The sequence below is a fragment of the Macaca thibetana genome, chromosome 19 (assembly GCF_024542745.1).
Source record: "Macaca thibetana thibetana isolate TM-01 chromosome 19, ASM2454274v1, whole genome shotgun sequence".
NCBI classification, from domain to species: domain Eukaryota; kingdom Metazoa; phylum Chordata; class Mammalia; order Primates; family Cercopithecidae; genus Macaca; species Macaca thibetana.
This window is the reverse complement of record NC_065596.1, coordinates 8771841-8795066: the sequence shown is the minus strand read 5'-3', so window position 1 is coordinate 8795066 and position 23226 is coordinate 8771841. Positions and strand designations below refer to the sequence as shown.

At 46.2% G+C, this 23226-nt stretch overlaps 2 protein-coding genes across 3 annotated transcripts in view; both read left to right on the top strand.

Annotated features, from left to right (window-relative positions):
- RAB8A (RAB8A, member RAS oncogene family) overlaps positions 1 to 23226 on the top strand; it is a 405903-nt gene that overhangs the window by 72823 nt on the left and 309854 nt on the right. The window lies entirely within an intron of this gene.
- Positions 431 to 22306, top strand: LOC126942251 (cytochrome P450 4F12). Of its 2 annotated transcripts, none has more exons than XM_050769617.1 (13): positions 431 to 500; positions 894 to 1092; positions 4689 to 4833; positions 6679 to 6732; positions 6827 to 6954; positions 8836 to 8957; positions 9924 to 10194; positions 11262 to 11328; positions 11513 to 11642; positions 21092 to 21225; positions 21317 to 21381; positions 21592 to 21674; positions 22067 to 22306. In XM_050769617.1, the coding sequence occupies exons 2-13, from the start codon at positions 895 to 897 to the stop codon at positions 22242 to 22244; spliced, it is 1575 nt and encodes a 524-aa protein (XP_050625574.1). In that variant the 5' UTR covers positions 431 to 500; position 894; the 3' UTR covers positions 22245 to 22306. The 2 variants fall into 2 exon arrangements, with proteins under 2 accessions (XP_050625574.1, XP_050625575.1); XM_050769618.1 differs by lacking the exon at positions 431 to 500 and adding an exon at positions 561 to 611.

The window sequence follows — 23226 nt, the reverse complement described above, 5'->3', positions numbered from 1 at the left end:
GGCTTCTGTCTCTGAATCTCCTAAGTCTGCACCAGATATGGTGCCTGACATCCTCCCTGCCCATGTTTGGAGAGGAGCCCAGATGATCTGGGACAAGGGTTGGCCTGGCTCAGCTCAGCTGGCTGCGAACTCTCACGGTAAGTATATGCTTTTATCTGAATGCCCTTGTCTTGGAAGGGCAGGGTGGAGGTAAACTTGGGGCTCAGATTCCCCTTTAACCACCCCCCAACTTCCCCTGCACATTGCCAAGAAGGTACTGAGACCTGAGAATTCAGTGCTCGTGCTGGAGCACCCTAAGCTGCACCCAGCTGGCCCAACCCCAGGTTTTGGCTGGCTGCCCAGGCACGGAAGACACACCCAGACTGTGGGGATTGGCTGCCTCAGCCCATCCCAGCCCAGCCCAGCCTCCTAAGGCCTTCCCTAGGTCAGGGACCAGGGCCAAAGACTTCCCAGCAGAAGCGGAGAGGAGTTTCTGTGGGACAGGCTGTTCCTGACAAAAGGTGCCAGGCTGGGGGTGGCCAGGCTGGAGGGTCCTGGCCTGGAATGGGGAGGGGACTGCCCAAGGCTGGGGTGGCTACAAGCTGCTGGCATGGGAAACTGGTGGTTTCCTGGTAACTGAACTCCTAGCAAATTCCCAAGGATTCAGGCTGGGCCCTTCCGGACTCTAATCAGCCCATCTCTTTCCCTTTCTGTGTGGTTACCAGATCACTGGAGGCCACTTGGTTGTTGGTTTTGGTTGGGCCTTTCTGGACTTTAGATCTCAGCCGTTGTTTACCCACCTCTGAGCCCTCCCTGCCCTGCCCTCAGTAGTTACTGATCCTACCCTTCTCCACTGTTTCTGGAGCTCTTCCCTGGGCCTCAGGACCTCACCTTCCATCCCCTCTGCCCTGCAGGATGTCACTGCTGAGCCTGCCCTGGCTGGGCCTCGGACCGGTGGCAACGTCCCCAGGGCTGCTCCTGATGCTGGTTGTGGGCTCCTGGCTCCTTGCCCGCGTCCTGGCCTGGACCTACGCCTTCTATGACAACCGCCGCCGGCTCCAGTGTTTCCCGCAGCCCCCAAAACAGAACTGGTTTTGGGGTCACCTGGGCCTGGTGAGTGTGACAGCAAAATGTGTCTGGGGTCTCAGGGTGGACGGATTTCCAGAATAGCAGGAATGTTGTTCAGGGAGCTTGGTATTGATGGTGTCTGGGGCGTAGGACCCCAGAGAAGCAAGGGCAATGGTTCACTCATTCCTCTGCCCATTCACTCATTCCTCTCCTGACTCACTAATCCCTCTACCCACTCACTCATCCCTCTACCTACTCAGTCATTCCTCTCCTCACTCGCTCATTCCTCTCCTCACTCGCTCATTCCTCTCCTCACTCACTCATTCTTCTCCTCACTCACTCATTCCTCTACCCACTCACTTATTCCTCTCCTCACTCGCTCATTCCTCTACCCACTCGCTCATTCCTCTCCTCATTCGCTCATTCCTCTCCTCACTCGCTCATCCCTCTACCCACTCATTCCTCTACCCACTCACTCATCCCTCTACCTACTCAGTCATTCCTCTCCTCACTCGCTCATTCCTCTCCTCACTCACTCATCTTCTCCTCACTCACTCATTCCTCTACCCACTCACTCCTCTCCTCACTCGCTCATTCCTCTACCCACTCACTCATTCCTCTCCTCACTCGCTCATTCCTCTCCTCACTCGCTCATCCCTCTACCCACTCATTCCTCTACCCACTCACTCATCCCTCTACCTACTCAGTCATTCCTCTCCTCACTCGCTCATTCCTCTCCTCGCTCACTCATTCCTCTCCTCACTCACTCATTCCTCTCCTCGCTCACTCATTCTCTCCTCCCTCACTCGTTCCTCTCCTCGCTCACTCGTTCCTCTCCTCGCTCACTCATTGTTCTCCTCATTCACTCATTCTTCTCCTCAATCACTGATTCCTCTACCCACGGACTCATTGTTCTCCTCTTTCATTCATTCCTCTGCAGTTCCATCCCAATCCTTTCTCACCTCCCTGTCCTTCCACCTCAGCCTGCTTGGATCCTTTTCCTGCCTGTCTTCCCTACACTACTGCACCTCCCAGAGGCTCCTGCATGGCTGTGGGGTGCACAGAGCAGGGCTCTCCTGGCATTCCCACCTTCTACTCTGCTGGACTTGAGGCCTCCTGAACCCATTATACAGAGGCTGCTCCCTGACTGGCCTATTTGCTTGTATCTGCCCATCTCTGGGCTGCTGCTTTCCCACAGGAATTAGCTCTGACTTCCTTCCCCATGGAAGGACACAGCAGGACCAGAAGAGAAGCAGGCAGTCTCCCACCCCATCCCCTTCCACAGACAATGTGCTCTTCCCCACTAAGATGTCCAAATGAGCCCTGTAGCCCAACCTGGATATAATTTGCCCACTCCCTTCCCCTTTCAGAAGCCGTCCTTGACACTCTCAAACCTTGCCCTCTGACTTGAACCAGTCCTCCCCTTTGGGGGATGTGGCCTCCATCTGCTCACTTACAGGTGGCAGGATTGATGGGCGTGTCCACGTGTCCACATGTCCACAGGAGGCGCTAGCACAGAGCCTGGCATAAGGGAGGCTCTCCCAGGTAGGAGCTGCCATCATGATGGACATTAGAGTCACCTCCTCTCCCCTGGGGGCTGCTAAGAATGGAGGGCCCTCAACATGCAGACTCTTAGTCTGTGGGATGAACCAGTGCCCATGTGGGCCAGCCAGGACACAAAAGGATGTGGGAACCAGCCCTAGGGATATGTCCTGAGGCCACACTGCTGCCCACAAACCTCCTCCCATGGGGACCTTCCAATATAGCAATCCCCAGACTGAAATCATTTCCAGGACGAGAAAACACATCCTCTTGAGCAGACAGCTTGTCTTCTCTCTCTGCTTTGGTGTTTACCCTCGGATCCTGGGACAGCCCCAAGAGAGAAGGAGCAGAGGTCAGCAGAAATCCCCTGCAGCTGTTCAGAATCCAGACACGCTGCTCACTGCAGACGCTGCACCACATCCGGTGGCTGCAGGGGGACTTGTGGCTCCTTCTAGGGCGGAGCATTATTCGAGGTTCTTCCTAGAAACGGAATCTCCTTAGAAACAGATAGGGTGTTTCTTCTTACCTCTAGTGCATGTATGTATGGAGACAGAAAGAGACAGAGAGATAAGAATTTATTATGGGAATTGGATAATGTGATGATGGAGGCCAAGAATTCCCATGATATACCATCTGCAAGTCAGAAACCAGTGATGCTGGTGGTGTAAATTCAGCCAGAGTCCAGAAAGGCCTGAGTATCTGGAGTTCTGAGGGCAGGAGAAGACGGATGTCCCAGTTGCAGAAGAGTGAGCAAGTTCTTCCTTTCCTCTGCCTTTCTGTCCTGTTCATGCCCTCAATGGATTGGATGGGGTATGGGGTCTCAGGGTAGATGGACTTCCAGAGGGGTGGGACTTCCAGTAGGGGTTCAGGGAGCTGGGTATTCATGGTGGCTGGGGTCTGGGACCCCAGAGAAGCAAGGGAGATGGCTCAATCATTCCTCTGCTCACTCATTCCTCTCCTCACTCGCTCATTCCTCTGCCCCTTCACTCATTCCTCTCCTCACTCACTCAATCGTCTCCTCACTCACTCATTCTGCTCCTCACTCACTCATTCCTCTCCTCACTCACTCATTTCAACACCCACTCACTCATTCCTCTCCTCACTCACTCAATCGTCTTCTCACTCATTCCTCTGCCCATTCACTCATTCCCCTACTCACTCACTCATTTCTCTCCTCAATCACTCATTCCTCTCCTCAATCACTCATTCCTCTACCCACTCACTCATTCCTTTCCTCACTCACTCATTCCTCTGCCCATTCACTCATTCCTCTACCACACACTCATTCCTCTCCTCACTCATTCATTCCTCTGCCCTTTCACTCATTCCTCTACCCACTCATTCCTCTCCTCACTGACTCGTTCATCTACCCACTCACTCATTTCAACATCCACTCACTCATTTCTCTCCTCAGTCACTCATTCCTCTCCTCACTCACTCATTCCTCTCCTCACTCACTCATTCCTCTCCTCACTCACTCATTCCTCTCCTCACTCACTCATTCCTCTCCTCACTCACTCATTCCTCTCCTCACTCACTCATTCCTCTACCCACTCACTCATTCCTCTACCCACACACTCATTCCTCTCCTCACTCACTCTTTCATCTACCCACTCACTTGTTCCTCTCCTCACTCACTCATTCCTCTCCTCACGCATTCACACTCATTCCTCTCCTCACTCACTCCTTCCTCTACCCACTCACTCATTCCTCTCCTCACTCACTCATTCATCTACCCACTCACTCGTTCCTCTCCTCACTCATTCATTCCTCTCCTCACTCACTCATTCCTCTGCTCACTCACTCATTCCTCTCCTCACTGACTCTTTTCCTCACTCACTCATTCCTCTCCTCACTGACTCTTTTCCTCACTCACTCATTCCTCTCCTCACTCACTCATTCTTCTCCTCACTCACTCATTCCTCTGCACCTACTATTTCCATCCTGCTTACCTTCAAATGCTAATCTCTTCTCAAACACCCTCACAGACACACACAGCAATAATGTTTGACTGGCTATCTGGGCATCCCTTAGCCCAGTCTAGTGGACACCTAGAATTAACCATCACAGGAGTTGACGGCCCCCTGACTTGCTTTCAGATCACTCCTACAGAGGAGGGCTTGAAGAACTTGACCCAGATATCGGCCACCTATTCCCAGGGGTTTATGATATGGATGGGTCCCATCATCCCCTTCATCGTTTTATGCCACCCTGACACCATTCGGTCTATCACCAATGCCTCAGGTACCCATGCAGAGTTTGTGGTGGTGGGTGCCAAGCCAAGCCTCTGTGTGGTCCCTGCAGTACCCAGGCCCCTCCTTGAGTATTCATGCCCCTCACTGAGACTTCCATCTCAATGTCTTCTCCCTCCATTGCCTTCTGCTCCCTGCCTTGGTGTTCTGGGCACCACTGGGGCCCCAAGACGCCTCAATTCAGGGCCCTTTCTTGAAGAAACCCCCATGCTTGAGGAGACGGGTCTAGACAGAGACATTTCCAGCTTCATGGGATCAGGAATGGGCAAGAGAGAGATGGATGTGACAACCTAGAGGAGAACTGGGTGTCTGATGGGGCAGGCTGGAATGTTTCCTGGAGAAGGAGTTGTTGGAGCTGAGTCTGGACCAATAAGTGGGATGTTTTTAAAGTGTGTGGCAGGATGATGCAGTGGGCATCATTGGTATTTGGGGGTCCAGCCAGTCCTGGCACCAGCCTTGTCCATCCTTCAGCCCAGAGTGGTAGGAGGACTTGTGGCTGGCGGAGAATCTGGGCTGTTATTTATGTGACGTCCACCTATGATGGGTCTGTTCCTTCTACCTCATCCTGTCACTCATCCACCTTACAATCACTGCCCTCCTCCTGCAGGCTTCAGGATTCTCCAATAGGAGAACCCACCCCAGCTGGTTGATCTCCCCTTGCTCTTTGCTCTTCTCATCCTTGGACACACCAGGCTGAGCAAGGGAAGTGGCAGCATCCCACAGAAACTATGGCTCTGACCCCAAAATGCTTAGTGACTCTGTGCAGGTCACCAGCTCTCTGGCTGCTGAGGTCTCTTTCAGTTGTGAGTGACGGAAACTCAACTTTGTGTGCTCTAAGCAAATAAAGAGAATCAAAGGAGTGTAAAGTCCAGGGACGGTGGTCTTCAGGCATGGCTGAAACCAAGTGTCAATGAACATCATCAGGAATCTGTCTCCTTTTCTTAATTTCACCATTTCTCTGCATCAATTTTTCTTTTAAGGCAGTCTTTCTTTATGGTGTCAACCATGGGTCCCAGCAGCTTAGGTCTTGTCAGAAAGCTCACCTTTCCCCCAGGAGTCCCATAAACAGCCTATAGTTTCAATATTATACCTGGTTGTATCCTTTCTGTTTAACCTGGGATCATATGGGGAAGTCATCATGTGTGTGGCTCAGCTTTGGCCAAGGACACTTGGGGTATGTCAGAGACTTTCTGGTTCTTCTCTGACATGTGATTTGAAATTGTCTTTTCTCCTCCTTGTCATCTCTTCGTCACGTTTGTAGCTTGTCCAAGGTCTGGGAGCTAGGGTCTCTTTGGAATTGTCAGAGTCATTATTTTAGTCTTCCTGAGCCAGGTTTCGAAATCCATTCCTATTATGCTTGAAGAAAAGTCTTGGTTACACCTGGGACATGTCTGGGACATTTAAGAAATCATATTTAAACCCTATCTGGGGCTTGTCTGTGGGGTACACAGAGGTCATGTCAGACTATCTCAGGTCCATGTCAGGAGATGACAGAGAGTGCTGGGGCAGACAGGGTGTCCTGGGCTCCTTTAAAGGTATTTTGTAGAGTGTGGAGCTGTGCTCCGTTGTTGCAGAACATGTTGGGACATATAGGAGCCATGTCAAGGAGTGCTGGGCTGGGCTGTGCTATGCCCCGTTAGGTTGTGTCATTTGCAACTGTGCTGTTGCAGCCTGGGCTGGTCCTTCTTCCTCTATCCTCCCTTCGTCTTTTGCCCTTGGCCCCCTTCCCGCTATGCTGGGCATGAAGTGGGGAAAGTGCGGGTAGGGAGCCTTGCCCTACACCTGAAGTTCCTCTCTTGCCCTCTACATGGCCCCTGATGGTCCTCATTCATGCCAGCTGCCATTGCACCCAAGGATGCTCTCTCCATCAGGTTTCTGAAGCCCTGGCTGGGTGAGTACCTGCAGGTGAAAGGGGTTGGGGGTGACCTTGGGCAGGCGTGGGGGAAGGTGCTGCTCTTGCCCCCTGTCCTTGGCTGCCCTACTAGGAGAAGGGATACTGCTGAGTGGCGGTGACAAATGGAGCCACCACCGTCGGATGCTGACACCCGCCTTCCATTTCAACATCCTGAAGCCCTATGTAAAGATCTTCAACAAGAGTGCGACCATCATGCTTGTGAGTCCCTTGAACTCTGGGTCCCAGCTGGAGTCTTGGGGTGGAGGAAGCATGGACAGATCTGGTCTGGAATTTTGGCTCTTCTGGATGACATTGGGCCATTGCTCTTCCTTTCTGAACCTTAGTTTCCTCATCTGTAAAATGGGGAGGATAATCCCTACTTAAAAGGTCGTTTACTTGGCACGTAGTAGGTTCTCAGAAGGTGTCAATTTCTGTGTTTTTCTCACAGAATCCCTGTAAACTCAAGAGAGTAAAAGTGAAGATTGCGTAGTAGTCATTGCTGAGTACAAACAACTTCAGAACTCACTGGCTTAGAGCAAAAAGGGTTTATGATTTCTAACGAGTCTGTGAGACAGGTGGCCAGTTCTTCTGGATGTAGAAGGGATCACTCTTGGCACATGAGAAGCTGTGGGTCAGGTGGGCAGCTTTGCTGATCCTGGCTTAGTTCATTCACATGTTTGGGGCTTCACTAGCTTCAGGCTGATCTGGGATGGCCTCCGCTGTGACACCTGGATGTCCCCCATGTGATTCTCTGCCTCCAGAAGGCACCCTGTTGCTCACATGGCAGAGACTGGGTTCCAAGAAACTGAGAGGAGGCTGCAATGTCTATGGACATTATCTCTGCAATGCTTCAAAGTTCAACCAGGTTTGGGTCTATTAGAGTTACTACACCATCATTTCATCACACTGTATTGGCCAAAGGAAGTCAAAAGTCCAGTACAGACTCAAAGGGGTGTAAAATAGAATGCATCTCTTAATGGGAGTTGCTGAAAAATTACTGTGCAAAGGGTGTGAATACAGGGAGAAGTGAAGAATTGGGGGTCAGGATTTTGTGAAGTGTCTAGGACTTTTTTAAATATGCAAGCTGATAAGTTGGCTCGTTACTGTTTCATGGATTCTAACACAAGACACAAGACTCCTGGGTCAGAGACAAAGGGTAGTTGATTACTCATGGCACAATAAGTGACATGTACTTCTTGTTGGTTTGTATCCTTTTTCTGAGTCAACCTAAATTCCATGGGGGTGACACTGGTGGGCCTCTATAGTAGTCTGCTCATGCAGTACATTGTACGACAGACAATGGGCATTAGGCTTAGGGAATCTGCTTTAATAGTGGCAAATACAAGCCTGATACTGCTCCAGGGGGAGTCACTGCCTTGTCTCTCCAGGTTGTTTTCTGCAAACACAACTCTGAGAAATGGCTCAAGTAAGAACATCACGGTCTTGTATTGGTGGCATACCCAGCAAGGATGCTCAGGGCTGATGAAGAAGTGCCTCTTCCAACACAGGGATATTTTTTGAAATAAATTTATTGCAATGGAGATGAATAAAGCAAACATTTACTGGGCACTCATCATATGCCTGAAAAAATGTCATGTCCCAATGCCAGGATATAAGTTGTCTAATTTAATTTTAATAACTCTGTTAGGTTATGGTTATTTTTGTCCTATTGCAGATAGACAAACTGAGGGCCAGAGAGATTAGAAAGCTGGACACAGTTCAACCAGCCAGGAAGTGAGCTAGGAGTGGTGGAGCAGAGATTCTATCCTGGTTTATCTGGCCCCAAAGCAGATCATCTTGATCTTATTGAATATTTGACAGGTGGGACCTAGAAGAGTGCAATAGGTTGACCAAGGGCACATAGAGCACAGGAGACACAGCTAGACTTAAATGCTGGTCTCTTGACTCCAAGCCATGGGTCTTCATCTCCTAATACAAACAGCTTCTGCTCTCATCCAAGTCTGGTTCTTGCTGGCAATGGGTTCCTGGGGCAAAGGACCAGCAGGCTGGTTGTGGGGGAGTCCATCCTGATGTTTGGGGCTGGGGAGGAGCACAAAGGAGGCAGGGCCCAGCTCTAGCTCTCTTCACTTCTCTGGCCAGGACAAGTGGCAGCACCTGGCCTCAGAGGGCAGCAGTCGTCTGGACATGTTTGAGCACATCAGCCTGATGACCTTGGACAGTCTGCAGAAATGCATCTTCAGCTTTGACAGCCGTTGTCAGGAGTGAGTTCCTTCCCAGGGCCTGGGATGTGAATCCTCGGACCAAAGGGAGTAAGTTGGGGAGGGAGGAATGAGCAAAGTAACCAGAAGGACCTTTCTGGAGGATTTGTATCAGCTGTGCTTTGAAGGTCGAGGAAGAGGAGAAAGGGCTGTCTTTCCAGGTAGGTAGAAATATCTGGGCAAAAGCAAGAAGGTTAGGATGAGCCAAGCATGTACAAGAGACAGTAGAAACGAGGTTGTGGAAGTAGGGGCTAGATATTAAGGACACTGAAAATCAGGAAAAGTGGTATGAAGTTTATAAAGAGATTTCCGGAGAGCTTTTGTAATTTCAGCTGATGATGAATGTGGTAAGAGTTGAGCTGTGTGGGAAACTGATAGCCCGTCACCACATCCAGGTAATTTCTGTATTTTTAGTAGAGAGGGGATTCGCCATGTTGTCCAGGCTGGTCTCGAATTCCTGACCTCAGGTGATCTGCCCTCTTTGGCCTCAGAAATTGTTGAGATTACAGGCGTGAGCCACTGTGCCTGGCTGCTCCTTCTTTCTTACATGGTGAAAGAGAGAGAGGGAGAAAGAGAGAAGAGAGACAGTTGGTTATTGGGGTGGGGGGAGGGTAGCTGGAGCAGGGATGAATTGGAAGAGGATGAAGTCTGAGTTGTGTGGACACTTTTGGTAAGGAAAATGATCAGTACTGGATACTGGGTGGGAGAGAGAGGAGAGAAACATGGTGTCCAAGCTGTACTCTAGGTGCCTAGGTGCATGGAGACTACTCTCTCAGAGATAAGACACAGGGAGAGAAGACAGTCTGGAGAGTCAATCTCATGACTGATACCCACCATGCATCTCTAGGACCATCCGTTTCTAGATACTCAGTTTCCTGATGGGAGGTAGCTCCTGGCTGCTGGTGGGAGGTGTTCCTAGGGCTTTGCATATGTTACATTGTTGCCTCCCTTTCTGCCCTTGGCCTGCAGGAGGCCCAGTGAATATATTGCCACCATCTTGGAGCTCAGTGCCCTTGTAGAGAAAAGAAACCAGCATATCCTCCAGTACATGGATTTTCTGTATTACCTCACCCAAGACGGGCGGCGCTTCCGCAGGGCCTGCCGCCTGGTGCACGACTTCACAGACGCCGTCATCCAGGAGCGGCGCCGCACCCTCCCCACTCAAGGTATTGATGATTTCCTCAAGGACAAAGCCAAGTCCAAGACTCTGGATTTCATTGATGTGCTTCTGCTGAGCAAGGTGGGTTTCTCTATGATCTGAATTTAAGTGAGAGAATAGAGCTTGATGTCAAATGTCAGGTGAAATAAATTGGTCTTGATCCAAAGGGCACTGGGAGCCATGGAAGATGCTTGAGAAAGGGAAGGTCACAGACAGGTTTTAGAGATGACTTTATTGCATGCAGCTCACGGGGCACTGTTAATTTTGAAACTGTGAAGAGCCTGAGATTTTACTTGACTTACAAGTTATTGTGTTAGTCTTTCACAGTTTTATGTATATCTGTATGTTTATGTCTATGTCTATATCTATGATGACAGATGCACCAAACCCCTGGATCATAGCAGCCCATTAGCTATTTACAGCAATAACATCAGGCAGAGTAGGATTGTAGTGCTGGCTCTCCATTCCTAGGGCAACACAATGTTTTTACCTGTAAATGCACAAGAATTTGCACCATAGGAGAGGGGCCCCCCCCATGATGAGTCTTATATCTTATATAGGACAGCTAGCTCATATGCTTCTTCTTTCTTACAGGGTGAAAGTTGAGACAGAGAGAGAGAGAGAGAGAGAGAGAGAGAGAGAGAGAAAGAGACAGAGAGAGAGAATGCTTTGTTCTGGAGTATAAACTACTCCTCTACTGTGAGATGGCAATTTCTATAGTTTTATAACCCAAATATCTTCTGGAAAGATAAGACTCTCTGAGTTGACCACTCTAGAATGTGAGCAAATATTTTTGGAGCAATACATAATTTCTAACCTCCCACACAAATTGCCATTCAAATATCCTGTACCCCAGGTTGCCAGTATCTTTTTCTCTGAAAGTCTGTATTATGCAGAAAAAGAAAACATTCGAGAGCCATTGATTCCTGCCACCAAGGTCCAAAGGGGAGGCAAAGGAGCTGGGGGAAGCCCTTGAATTTGGGGCTCTGGTGACGGTGAACAAGAGAGATCTAGACGTGCAGAGTGGATTTGAGTTTCTAGAAGAAGACCAGAGCTTCAGAGATTATCTCTGGTTAGACTTTGAAGTCTCAGAGATAGTATAATTTGTGTGTGTGTGTGTGTGTGTGTGTGTCTTGCTGTCTCTTCAGGATGAAGATGGGAAGGCATTGTCAGACGAGGATATAAGAGCAGAGGCTGACACCTTCATGTTTGCAGGTGAGGGTCCTAGTGTGGGACTACAGTGGGGACAAAGGTCCCTCCATCTCAGGATCCGGGTGGGTGGACCCTGGATCACTCCATTCTGCCCATCTTCCCCCTCCCTCCATCCTCCTGAGGGCCTCAATGTCTGGGCGCTGTCCACCCCTGGTGCTGAAGTCAAGCTTACCTGGCTGCTCCTTAGGCCATGACACCACGGCCAGTGGTCTCTCCTGGATCCTGTACAACCTTGCGAGGCACCCAGAATACCAGGAGCGCTGCCGACAGGAGGTGCAAGAGCTCCTGAAGGATCGCGATCCTAAAGAGATTGAATGGTGAGTGCAGGTTCTTCTGGCCTGTTCCTGAGCCCATCATTTGTTCTGCTCCCCAAGTGAGGAGGGGTGGAGGAGTTGTTTTGTTGATTCTTCCACTATTACATAGTGGGTATAAAAGCAGAGGACCACAGGCAGGGCTTGATACCCAGCCTGGCTGTCAGGGGAAAGGTTGCAGGCCTTTAGGACCGAAAGACCTGGGCTGCTGAGAGAATTGGTGACAGTATGTGAGGAGAGATTATGCCACTTTGCACATGTTCAACAAATGAACTTTCCCTCCACTCTCTTTCTTTTCTCCAAGAAATATCATATTTTTCGAGCATCCTCACTTCTTGAATGTTTGCTCAGCTGGTGAAGGGGAAGTTGTTTTTGTCAATTCTTCCATTATTGCCTAGCAGTACTAGTAGTAGAGCCCAGAGGCAGAACTTGGTATCTAGCCTGGCTAGCAGGGGAAAATTTTCAGGCTTTTGGGACAGAGTGTCCTAGTCTGCTGAGAGAACTAGTGACAATATATGAAGGCAGATGATGACACCTAGACATGTTCAATCAATGAATTTTACCTTCACTTCTTTCTTGTTTTCTCTGAATTAGCATTTTTTTGAACATCTTTACTTCCTGAAAGTTTGCTCTTTTGTTCACTAATTCCCACCCTCCAGTCCAGTCCAGGGAGTTGTAAGGAAGACCTGGGGGTAAAAGTCATGTATCTTTGTCTAGAACACCTGTATCATTCATCCATTCAGTCTTCATTCAGCAAACTCTTCCATACACGTTTCCAATGCCAGTTCTGTTCCCAGCACCTTTCTGTGCTCTGGAGACCTGGAAAGAACCCTGCCTATGGATATGTCTTCCAGGTACTCCCAGCTTAGCGGGAACAGTCCCAGTGCAGGGCATTCCCAGTCCACATGGGCAAGGATGGAGTTGAGAGCAAGAGAAGCATGGCTGGGAGTGTAGAAAGTGTTTCAAGCCAGATGTGTTGGCTGTCACTCGTGATACCAAGTACCAAGGAGGTTGAAGTGGGAGAATCACTTGAGGTCAGGTTTAAGATCAACCTGGACAATACAGAAAGAACCCATTTCTAAAAAAGTAAAAAACCAAAATAATAAAGTGCAACTGAAACCCTGAATGATGATCAGTAGATGTTTGCATGCTGTAGTGCTCTAGGTGAAAAAGACAAGCTGGGCAAAAATGCAGAAAGGGGGAGTAGGAGAGAGGGAGAAGAGGGAAAGAGAGGTTTGTGCATTGGGGGAAGGAGATGGTCATAAAGGGAGAAAGAAGTAAGAGGGAGGGAAAGTGAGGGAGAGCAAGATAAAGAGAGGAGGGAAGAGAGAAGAAGACAGAGAGAGAATGAGAGAGGAAGGAACTGAGTTATGATGAGATAATAACCATGGCATTGAAAGCAGAGTCCGGCTGTGGAAGGCATGGGAAAATGGTAATGGCTTCCATTTTAACCCAAAGGCAATGGGGAGCCGTAACAAATGGTTCAGCAGGGGAGTGACAGGTCATATCTGGGCACCAGAAAAATGTTTTCAGGGCTACTGTGGATAGAGGACAAGCTGTAGAATGAAGTCCCAGTGAAGACATTCTGGGACCCGAGCCAGGCCAGGGGCTGGGGATGGAGAGGAGGCAAGGGACTGGACAGGTGTTTTGGAGGCAGTGTCTTCCCATCGAAATCTTTGTTCAGCACAGCAGTCTTGAAAGGTGGCAAAACTTTTTGTGCTTTTAAAAACCAAAATATCAAGTAATATTGTGCACTTTGTAAAAAAAAAAAAAAGTGTCCAAAAATTTATCAAAAGGAGCTTCCTTCTTAAGTCTCACCCTAGCAGTTTCTACCATCAATGGTTTTGTGTGTGTCCCTCCAGAAAATGGCTATCCTGATGCCCACTTTACATGAACACACACTTTTTCTATACAAATAAGAGCATATAAAATAGACATAGTATTTTTTCCCAAGACGGTGGATTGGAGGCAATGTCAGTGTGCTCTCCCATGTGGAAGGACAGAATAGTATGTAGAGATTCACACTGTGAACTTTCTTTTCCCAAGAAACAACACGGGGACTTAACAGGAAAACCAAAAGAATCCACAGACCCTTCAACAGGAGCTGCAGGTTGCATCCTACTCTGTAAGACAGGTGAAAAAACTGTAAATCCACAGAGGGTGAGAGGGGGAGAGACTGCCTCGAGGATACACATTTTCACTGAGGAATCTGAAAATCCAGACCACAGGGGAAGGCCTTAACTCTACCCAGGGCTTGAACTGATTTAAGGAGTGGTGAGAAATATAAAAGTAGAAGCAGCAGTAGGAAGTGCCTTTCAGGCATTCCCAATTTCCAGCATGGACTGAGGGAAGCCATTCCTTATTGTATCTCACAGGGGGCCTTGGGGAAGTCAGACAACTAGCTCAGGCAGGGGTCACAGGTTGAACGAAATGACCAACTGAATTTCTTGATAAAACCTCGAGTGGGAATGAACTCCCTTGAACAGAACCTGGAAGGCAAGCAGGAAGTGTGCTACAGACAGGAGTTCAGGAGCTGGGTGACTGGCCTTGGACAGGGACAAAAAAGGGCGTGCCCTGAAAGCATTGCTATTTCTGTGGGAAAAGCTTATTGCCTGGGGCAAGTCTTAGTTCTGTTCACAGACTACCTGGATCTAAATCCAGTGCTATGAGTGGAACACTGCAGGTGTGAGACCCACCTTGTGCCAACTGCATGGGAGCTGGATGAGGTTTACTGCCACCTGCTACTCTCCACTCCTTTGGCAAACTCTTCTGTGAGGTAGGGGCAGTTATACTTACCTCTGGAACATTACCCCAGTGACCTGAGAACCGCCTTCTGACTCTCACAGGGCAAAACAAACAAACAAAAAAAAGTTGCAAAAAAAAAAAAAAAAAAAAAAAAAAAAAAAAACCTAGGAATATACTTAACCAAGGAGGTTAAAGCTCTCTACAATGAGAACTACAAAGCAGTGCTGGACAAAACCATAGATGAAACAAACCAGTGAAAACATATCCCATGTTCATGGATTGGAAGAATCAATATTGTGAAAATGATCATACTGTGCAAAGCAATCTACAGATTTAATGCACTGCCTATTAAAATACCTTCATCATTTTTCACACAACTGGGAAAGGCAACTCTAAAATTCATATGGAACCAAAAAAGAGCCCGTGTAGTCAAAGCAATGCCAGGCAAAAAGAAAAAATTTGAAGGCATCACATTACTGGACTTCAAATTACATTACAAGGCTACAGTTACCAAAACAGCATGGTACTGGTATAAAAGTAGGCGTTTAGACCAACAGAAAGGAGGACCCAGAAATAAAGCCAAATACTTACAGCCAACTGATCTTTGACAAAGCATACAAAAACATAAATAGGGGAAAGGACACCCTATTCAATAAATGGTGCTGCAAAAGCTGGATAGCCATATGTAGAAAAATGAAACTAGATCCTCATCTCTCACCTTGTACAAAAATCAAAGGCTTAAATCTAAGACCTGAAAGCCTAACAATTCTATAAGATAACCTTGGAAAAACTCTTCTGGACATTGGCCTAGGCAAATAATTCATGATCAAGACCACAAAAGCAAATACAACAAAACCAAAAATTAATCAGTGGAACTTAATTCAACTAAAAAGCTTCTGTACAACAAAATAATAAAAATAATATAATAATAATAATAACAATGATAGCAGAGTTAACAGACAACCTATACAGTGGGGGAAAATATTTGCAAACTATCCATCTGACAAGAGGCTAGTATCCAGAATCTACAAGGAACTCAAACAAATCAGCAAGAAAAAAAAAAAATTCCATCAAAAAGTGGGCAAAGGACACCAATAGATGATTCTCAAAAGAAGATACACAAACAGCCAAGAAACATGTGAAAAAATGCACAACATCACTAATCATCAGGGATATGCAAATTAAAACCATAATGAGATACCACCTTATTTCTACAAGAATGGCCATAATTAAAAAGTTCAAAAACAAAAGATGCATGTTGTGGATGTAGTGAAAAGTGAAATGCTCATACACTGCTATGAAATTAACACAACCTCTGTGGAAAACAGTAAGGATATTCTTCAGGGAACTGAAAGTAAAGCTACCATTCCATCCAGCAATCTCATTACTAGGTATCCACCCAAAGGAAAAGTCATTACATGAAAAAGACAAAAGCACACACATGCTTACAGTAGCACAATTCACAAGTGTAAAGATTCGGAACCAACCTAAGTGCCCATTGACCAATCAGTGGATAAAGAAAATGTGGCATATATACACCATGGAATACTACTCAGCCATAAAAAGGAATGAAATAATGTCTTTTGCTGCAATTTGGATGGAGCTGGAGGCCATTATTCTAAGTGAAGTAAGTCAAGAATAGAAAACAAAATACCATATATTTTCACCTATATGTAGGAGTTAAGCTATGAGGACACAAATACATACAGAGTGATATAATGAGCTATGGAGACTCGGAGATCAAGGTTGGGAGGTGGGTAAGGGAGAAAACTACATATTGGGGACAGTATACACTTGGGTGATGGGTGCACTAAAACCTCAGAATTCACCACTATAGAAATCATCCATATAACCAAACCACTTGTACGCCAAATGCTATTGAAATAAAAAGAAATAAAGTAGACACATATCTTCACATTAACAATATATCTTTGGGAGCTTTTCTTTTTCTCAAAATATGAGTTTTGGAATATTTGTTTTTATTTTTAATTGACAGATTTTACTTATATATATTTATAGGGTGCAACGTGATGTTATGATATATGTATACAATGTGGAATGATTAAGTCAATTTAATAAACATACCCATCATCTCATATACTCATCATTTTTGTAGTGAGAACTTTTGAAATTTGCTCTTTTAGCAATTTTGAGAAATATATTATTATCATCTATAGTCACCATGCATGTAATAGATCTCAAAACTTATTCCTCCTGTGTAACAGAAACTTGTACCTTCTGACCAATGTCTTTCCATTCTTTCTTCCTCCCTTCTCTGGTAACCATCATTCTCTTCTTGGTTTCTATGATTTCTGTGTTAGCTATTTTAGATCTCGCAGGTAATTAAAGTCACGTGCTATTTGTCTTCTTGTGCCTGGCTTATTTCACTTAGCATGATGTCCTCCAGGTTCTTCCATGTTGTCACAAATGAAAGAATTTTCTTCTGTTTTTAAGGCTGAATAGCACTCCGTTCTGTATATATACCACATGGAAAATGAGTTTTGAATTACAAAAGCAATGATGAGAACAGGTTCTTCTTGCACTCAATGAGACATTACAGATAAGACAAGGGTTATCCTTGACATTCCTGCTACCCCACCTAATCTCCCTTTCTCCAAGGGGGCCTGTAGAGATACTGATTTGTCATCTAACTGTCTGTCTGTTTATCAATCTATCTACATATCTTTCTATCATCTCTCTCCTTTTATGTTCCATATATTTTTTGTCCTATGGTATTTACATTTATGGACATTTCGGAACATGTTTTTTTCCCCAATTAATAGTGTGTCTGATAGCTATTTTTTCTGAGTGCTGAATAGCATTCCATGTTTTATTTGTCCCATCCCTTTCTTGAAGACACTTGTATAAACATTTCCAATCATTGTAGATATGGTCAATTTGCCTTCCAGAGTCTCTGTACTGATTTACCTTCTGGCCTGCATTGTGTGACAGGACTAGTGATCCTCATTTTCTCCTTTAGTGTAGCTCTACAGTGTTCCATTCTGTGGATGTTTGTTGCAGGAAGTCAGGGACCCTGAATGGAGGTACCAGCTGGAGCCCCAGCAGAGGAACATAAATTGTGAAGATTTCATTTTAATATGGTCATTTATCAGTTCCCAAATAATGCTTTTATAATTTCTTACACCTGTCTTTAATCTCTTAATCCTGTTATCTTCATAAGGTGAGGACGTACGTCAATTCAGGATCATTGTGATAATTGTGTTAACTGTACAAATTGATTGCAAAACATGTGTGTTTGAACAATATGAAATCAGTGCACCTTGAAAAAGAACAGAATAACGCAATTTTTAGGGAACAGGGGAAGACAACCATAAGGTTTGACTGCCGGCAGGTTTGGGCAAAAAGAGCCATATTTTTCTTCTTGCAGAGAGCCTACAAATGGACGTAGAAGTAGGGAAGATATTGCTAAATTCTTTTCTTAGCAAGGAATATTCATACCCTGGGAAAGGAATGCATTCCTGGGGGGAGGCCTATAATGGCCGCTCTGGGAATGTCTGTCTTATGTGGCTGAGATAAGGACTGAGATTCACCCTGGTCTCCTACAGCACCCTCAGGCTTACTAGGGTGGGGAAAACTCTGCCCTGGTAAATTTGTGGTCAGACCAGCTCTCTGCTATCAAACCCTGTTTTCTGTTGTCTAGGATGCTTATCAAGACAATACGTGCACTGCTGAACATAGACCCTTATCAGTAGTTCTGCTTTTGCACTTTGCCTTGTGATCTTTGTTAGACCCTTATCAGTAGTTCTGCTTTTGCCCTTTGTCCTGTTCCCTCAGAATTGATCTTTGTTAGACCCTTATTAGTAGTTCTGCTTTTTGCCCTTTGAAGCATGTGATCTTTGTACCTACTTCCAGTTCTTACATCCCCTCCCCTTTTGAAATCCTTAATAAAAGCTTGCTGGTTTTGAGGCTCAGGTGGGCATCATGGTCCTACCAATATGTGATGTCACCCCCGGTGGCCCAGCTGTAAAATTCCTCTCTTTATACTGTCTCTCTTTATTTCTCAGCTGGCTGACACTTATGGAAAATAGAAATAACCTACATTGAAATATTGGGGTGGGTTCTCCCAATAGATATTTATCTAAACGTCTCCCTATCCATGTATATTTGGCTTGTTTCATCCTTTTGCTAAATTAAACCTGTGCAATTGGCATGTGTCTACAGTGACCATTGCTCATATGTGTAAGCATCTCTGCAGGACAAATTCCCAAAAATGCAATTGCTGAATCAAGGACCATTTGCATTCTACAATTGTAATAATGATTGCAAATCCATTTCTATATTTGCTGAGTTTGATGGCACAAGCTTTCCCACAAATTTGCCAATAGTATTATTGTATTATTAAATTTAAAATTTTTGTCAGTTTTCACATTTCATCTTTTAATGAGCATTTTCTTAAATAAGAGTGAGAAAGAGCATCCTTTGCCCAAGTTGATAAGCCACTTACTTTCTTTCTATGGGAGTGGTCATCTTATATTTTCTGCTGTTTTTCTTTGGGTTCTTTTTTCTAATTTACTTATAAGAATGTGTATCACAATTAATGATTTTTTTCTGTCTTTTGTTGCAAAAGATTGCCTTTTGACTTTTTTTGGGGGTGCTTTAGTTAATTTTTATGAAGTTACATTTGTCCATATTTTCTTTTGTATCACACTATCCATCTATTTCCCAGAGTTTTGTGGGGCTTCCTTTAGCAGATGGGAAGTTTTCACTTATTCACACGTCTGTCTCTAACCTTTTTAGTCGTTTGAATGCATCCTTTTTTATGGCATTGCCATACTATTTTTATTACTGTGACTTTTTTTTTCTTTTTGCTTTTTTTGAGATGGAGTCTAGCTGGAGTGCAGTAGTGCGATCTCGGCTTACCGAAACCTCCCATCTCCCGGGTTCAAGCAATTCTCCTGACTCAGTCTCCTGAATAGCTGGGATTACAGGCACTGTCCACCACGCCCAGCTAATTTTTGTATTTTTAGTAGAGATGAGGTTTCACCACGTTGGTCAGGCTGGTCTCAAACTCCTGACCTCAAGTGATCCACTCACCTCGGCTTCCCAATACTGTGATTTTCTAATAGGTTTTAACATCTGGCAGACTGGCTTTTTTTGTTGTTGTTAAATGAACCCTTACAAACATTTGTTGCATGGCAACGTGTGTGTTTTATTTGGATTGAGGGAAATTTATAATGAAATACAGAGATTTCATGTTTCTTTTTAAGTTTAATCCAGGTATTTTATATTATTTTGACTAGTATATTTTCTTTTATTATCTTTTCAGTTGACGGTTAATTCTACATGGCAAAACTAACGATTTATGCAAATAAATTCTGTGCCCAATGAACACAGTACATGCTAAAGATGGTGTTGTGTATCAAGAGAAAAAATACAGATAATTAAGTAAAAGTTCTTGGGACAACTGGAAAGCCTTCTGGAAAAAAGGCAACTGAACCTGGTTCTCGTGTCTTATGACAAGATAACGTTCAGATTAATCATTTTTTTCTAAAAGAGTCCTAAAAGCTCTAGAAGGAACCATGAGAAAATTATTTCATAGCTCCAGAGTAGGGATAACCTTATTTTGACATAAATCCCAGGGGCTATGAAAAAGTGATACACTGTTAAATGAGAAAAGATACATGCCAGGCATGGTGGTTCATGCCTGTAATCCCAGTACTTTGTGAGGCCAAGGTGGGGAGATCACTTGAGATCAGGAGTTCAAGACCAGCCTTGTCAACATGGGGAAACCCCGTCTCTACTAAAACTTAAAAAAATTAGTTGGCTATGGTGGTGAATGCCTGTAGTCCCAGCTACTTGGAAGGCTGAGTCAGGAGAATCACTTGAACCTGGGAGGTGGAGGTTGCAGTGAGCCGAGATTGTGCCACTGCACTCCAGCCAGGGCAACAGTGACTCCATTCTAGCCCCCCACTCCCATATAAAGGATACATAATAGTGTCTATAGTAGATGCTGTGCTCCCATATAATTTTTTAAGATGCTAAAAATTAGCCCAGAAAGCACACATTAAAAAGATAATAATCTGGCAACGTGTGGGGAGAAGTAAATGGCATTGGGCCATAGAGGTGGATTATGTTTTAAAGTTCTCAAATTCTGAACCAAATATGTGCACACAATATTAAAATTTTAAATAGCCACTGCAAAAGAAGAAAGATTAAGCAGAGAATTCAGCTCTTTTGCTGGATCTTAAATGTTTATAAACATTTTCCAGTGGGGCCTCTAGTGTTTTCTAAGTGTAAAATCATTATCTGCCAAAATGATACATTTGCTCCCACATTTCAAATTGCATGACTCTTTTTTTCCCTTGCCTAATTGAACTTTCTGGTATCTGTAGTACCATGCCAAATAAGAGCAAAACATTGGATCTGGGTATTTTGTCACTCATTTGCATTTGAGTTTGCTTTCTTGCCACAGAAAATGTTTATTTTTATGCAAATTTGTTAACCTTTTACCGCTGGCTTCTGGTGTTTTCATCAGAGCATTTATTTTTAACTGCTTGGCTAAATTTTCTCTGATACTTTTCTAATTGTCTGCTTCTCTAATTGTTTTCTGCTTTTGAAAATTCTCAAATGTTTGATCCCCATGGAGTTTATTTTGTGACAGGGAGAAAAGGTCTCATCTGGAAATAGAAAATGTGGAGAGTTGTGTCTTCGTTCCCTTGATAATGATTGGGGCTGGGGTGTTTCCTTAGGGACGACCTGGCCCAGCTGCCCTTCCTGACCATGTGCCTGAAGGAGAGCCTGCGGTTACATCCCCCAGCTCCCTTCATCTCCCGACACTGCACACAGGACATTGTTCTCCCAGATGGCCGAGTCATCCCAAAAGGTGCCCACAGCCTCAGGGGGAGGAGCCTCCCAGGTAGGAAGATGGGCCTTTCAGGGGATCCTGGTCCTGACTGCCCCCTTCTCTCCCACAGGCATTATCTGCGTCATCAATATTACAGGGGTCCATCACAACCCAACCGTGTGGCCGGATCCTGAGGTGCTGCCTTCCTCATTCACCACCACCACTCCCATCCTCTACTCTTTTTTTGTTTTGTTTTGTTTGTCAATTCCAATGTTCCTAGTGGAGGGGTCAGGGTTTTGATGAGGAAAATCCAACATCACCTCGCCCCAACACACACATTTGTCTCTCCAACAAGGTTGCTGGACCTAGGAGACCCCACCCAGCAAACCTTTATCTCACCTGCAGGTCTATGACCCCTACCGCTTCGACCCAGAGAACAGCAAGGAGAGGTCACCTCTGGCTTTTATTCCCTTCTCCGCAGGGCCCAGGTAAGAGTGCCCTGTGCCTGAGGCAGGGATGGGGTGATGGGTGCGGGAGTCGAAAAAGGGGGACATTGTAGATGGTCCCAGTTCCAGCTCTTCCCTCCACTCCTTCACAGTTTATGGGAAAACGTCCATGGAATGGGGATGAGTAGGTCCTAGAGGAGTCCGTGGAGTGCTCAAAATCCCCTTCTCCATCTGCTGGTCTGACCTGGGACCTGGAGTCTGGCTCAGACTCCAGGACATGCAAGCCCACATGGGGGTCCCAGGCATGCTTAGCCCCTCTCTATATCTCTCAGGTTGAGCTGGGTGTGGTTGGGGGGTCCCGGGTCAGGCTCCTGGAGTGATGGGACCCAAATGAGGGTCTTGGGCACAGTCACAGTCCACTCTCCCGCCTGCAGGAACTGTATCGGGCAGGCGTTTGCCATGGCGGAGATGAAGACGGTCCTGGCACTGATGCTGCTGCACTTCCGGTTCCTGCCGGACCACACTGAGCCCCGCCGGAAGCCGGAGCTGATCCTGCGCGCCGAGGGCGGGCTTTGGCTGCGGGTGGAGCCCCTGAGCGCAGGCTTGCAGTGACTCTGTGATCCATCCACCTTATTTTGCAGATTCTCATGAATAAAACGGTGCTGTCACGTCTGCCTGGGCCTCACTGATTGACTGCCAACAGGGGTCTCTTGGGGATTGGGAGGCTTCAGGGTGAGGTCTAACCTCGGTGGGTTGGGCGGGGTGTTGTCCCTGACCCCAAGAAACTGACTACCTCTTTGGCTGAGCATAGGGCCTCCATGCCTATAGCAGGGTCTCTCAGAGCCCAAGTATGGACTTTATCCTGTGGACAATATGGAGCCATGGGAGGTTTTTGAGCAGGAGAGGGACCAGGATTAAGAACGGATTTAAGAAGCGAGAGGGAGGCTCAGTCAGTGAGAAGCAACCATAGAGGCAGATCCTTTCTTCTGATCTGGGAGTGTCCCAAGACCGAAGTCCCTGGCCAATTCAGAACATAGGGATAGAAGGGTGCAGCTTTTACCCTGCAGGCTCTCAGGAATTCTCAATTTCCTTTCTTGCCAACCTCCCACCCTACGTCTCCCCTTTCCAGTTGATCACTTTTCTGACCCCCTTTCCCTAACTTCAGGCAGCTCCATTTTTTCCTCTTTTGAGCCATCTGACTCTGCCCAGGCAGCCCGTCCATCAGGTACTACCTGAATCCTCCCCCTACTCTCTTCTGTTATGTGCCAGGCACTCTCACAAGCGTCAGAGGTTGGGCACGTCCTCACCCTTTCACCTCTAGATTCCTCCTTCATTCCTATCACTCACCCGTCTTGGGGTCAGGACCTTCCCTTTTGACCCTTGAGATTCAAAGCAGATGATTGGAAACAAAACACCATCCCAAACATATGGGATCTGGAGCCAGACTGTGGTGCTGAAGTCTCACATTTGCTGTGTGACTTGAGCCAGTTAATTCCCCTCTATGCACTTCAGTTTCCTCAAACATATAATGCGGGCAACAACCTACCTCAGGGTTGTTCTGAAGACAAAGTTTGAGGAACTCGGAACTGTGCCT

What these genes read in the sequence shown, in the direction of transcription:
- LOC126942251 (XM_050769617.1), top strand. Translation starts at nt 895, where the DNA reads ATGTCACTGCTGAGCCTGCCCTGGCTGGGCCTCGGACCGGTGGCAACG. An exon ending in TTTGGGGTCACCTGGGCCTG is followed by an intron (nt 1,093 to 4,688) that starts GTGAGTGTGACA and finishes ACTTGCTTTCAG; the next exon opens with ATCACTCCTACAGAGGAGGG. An exon ending in CCGTGTGGCCGGATCCTGAG is followed by an intron (nt 21,382 to 21,591) that starts GTGCTGCCTTCC and finishes TCTCACCTGCAG; the next exon opens with GTCTATGACCCCTACCGCTT.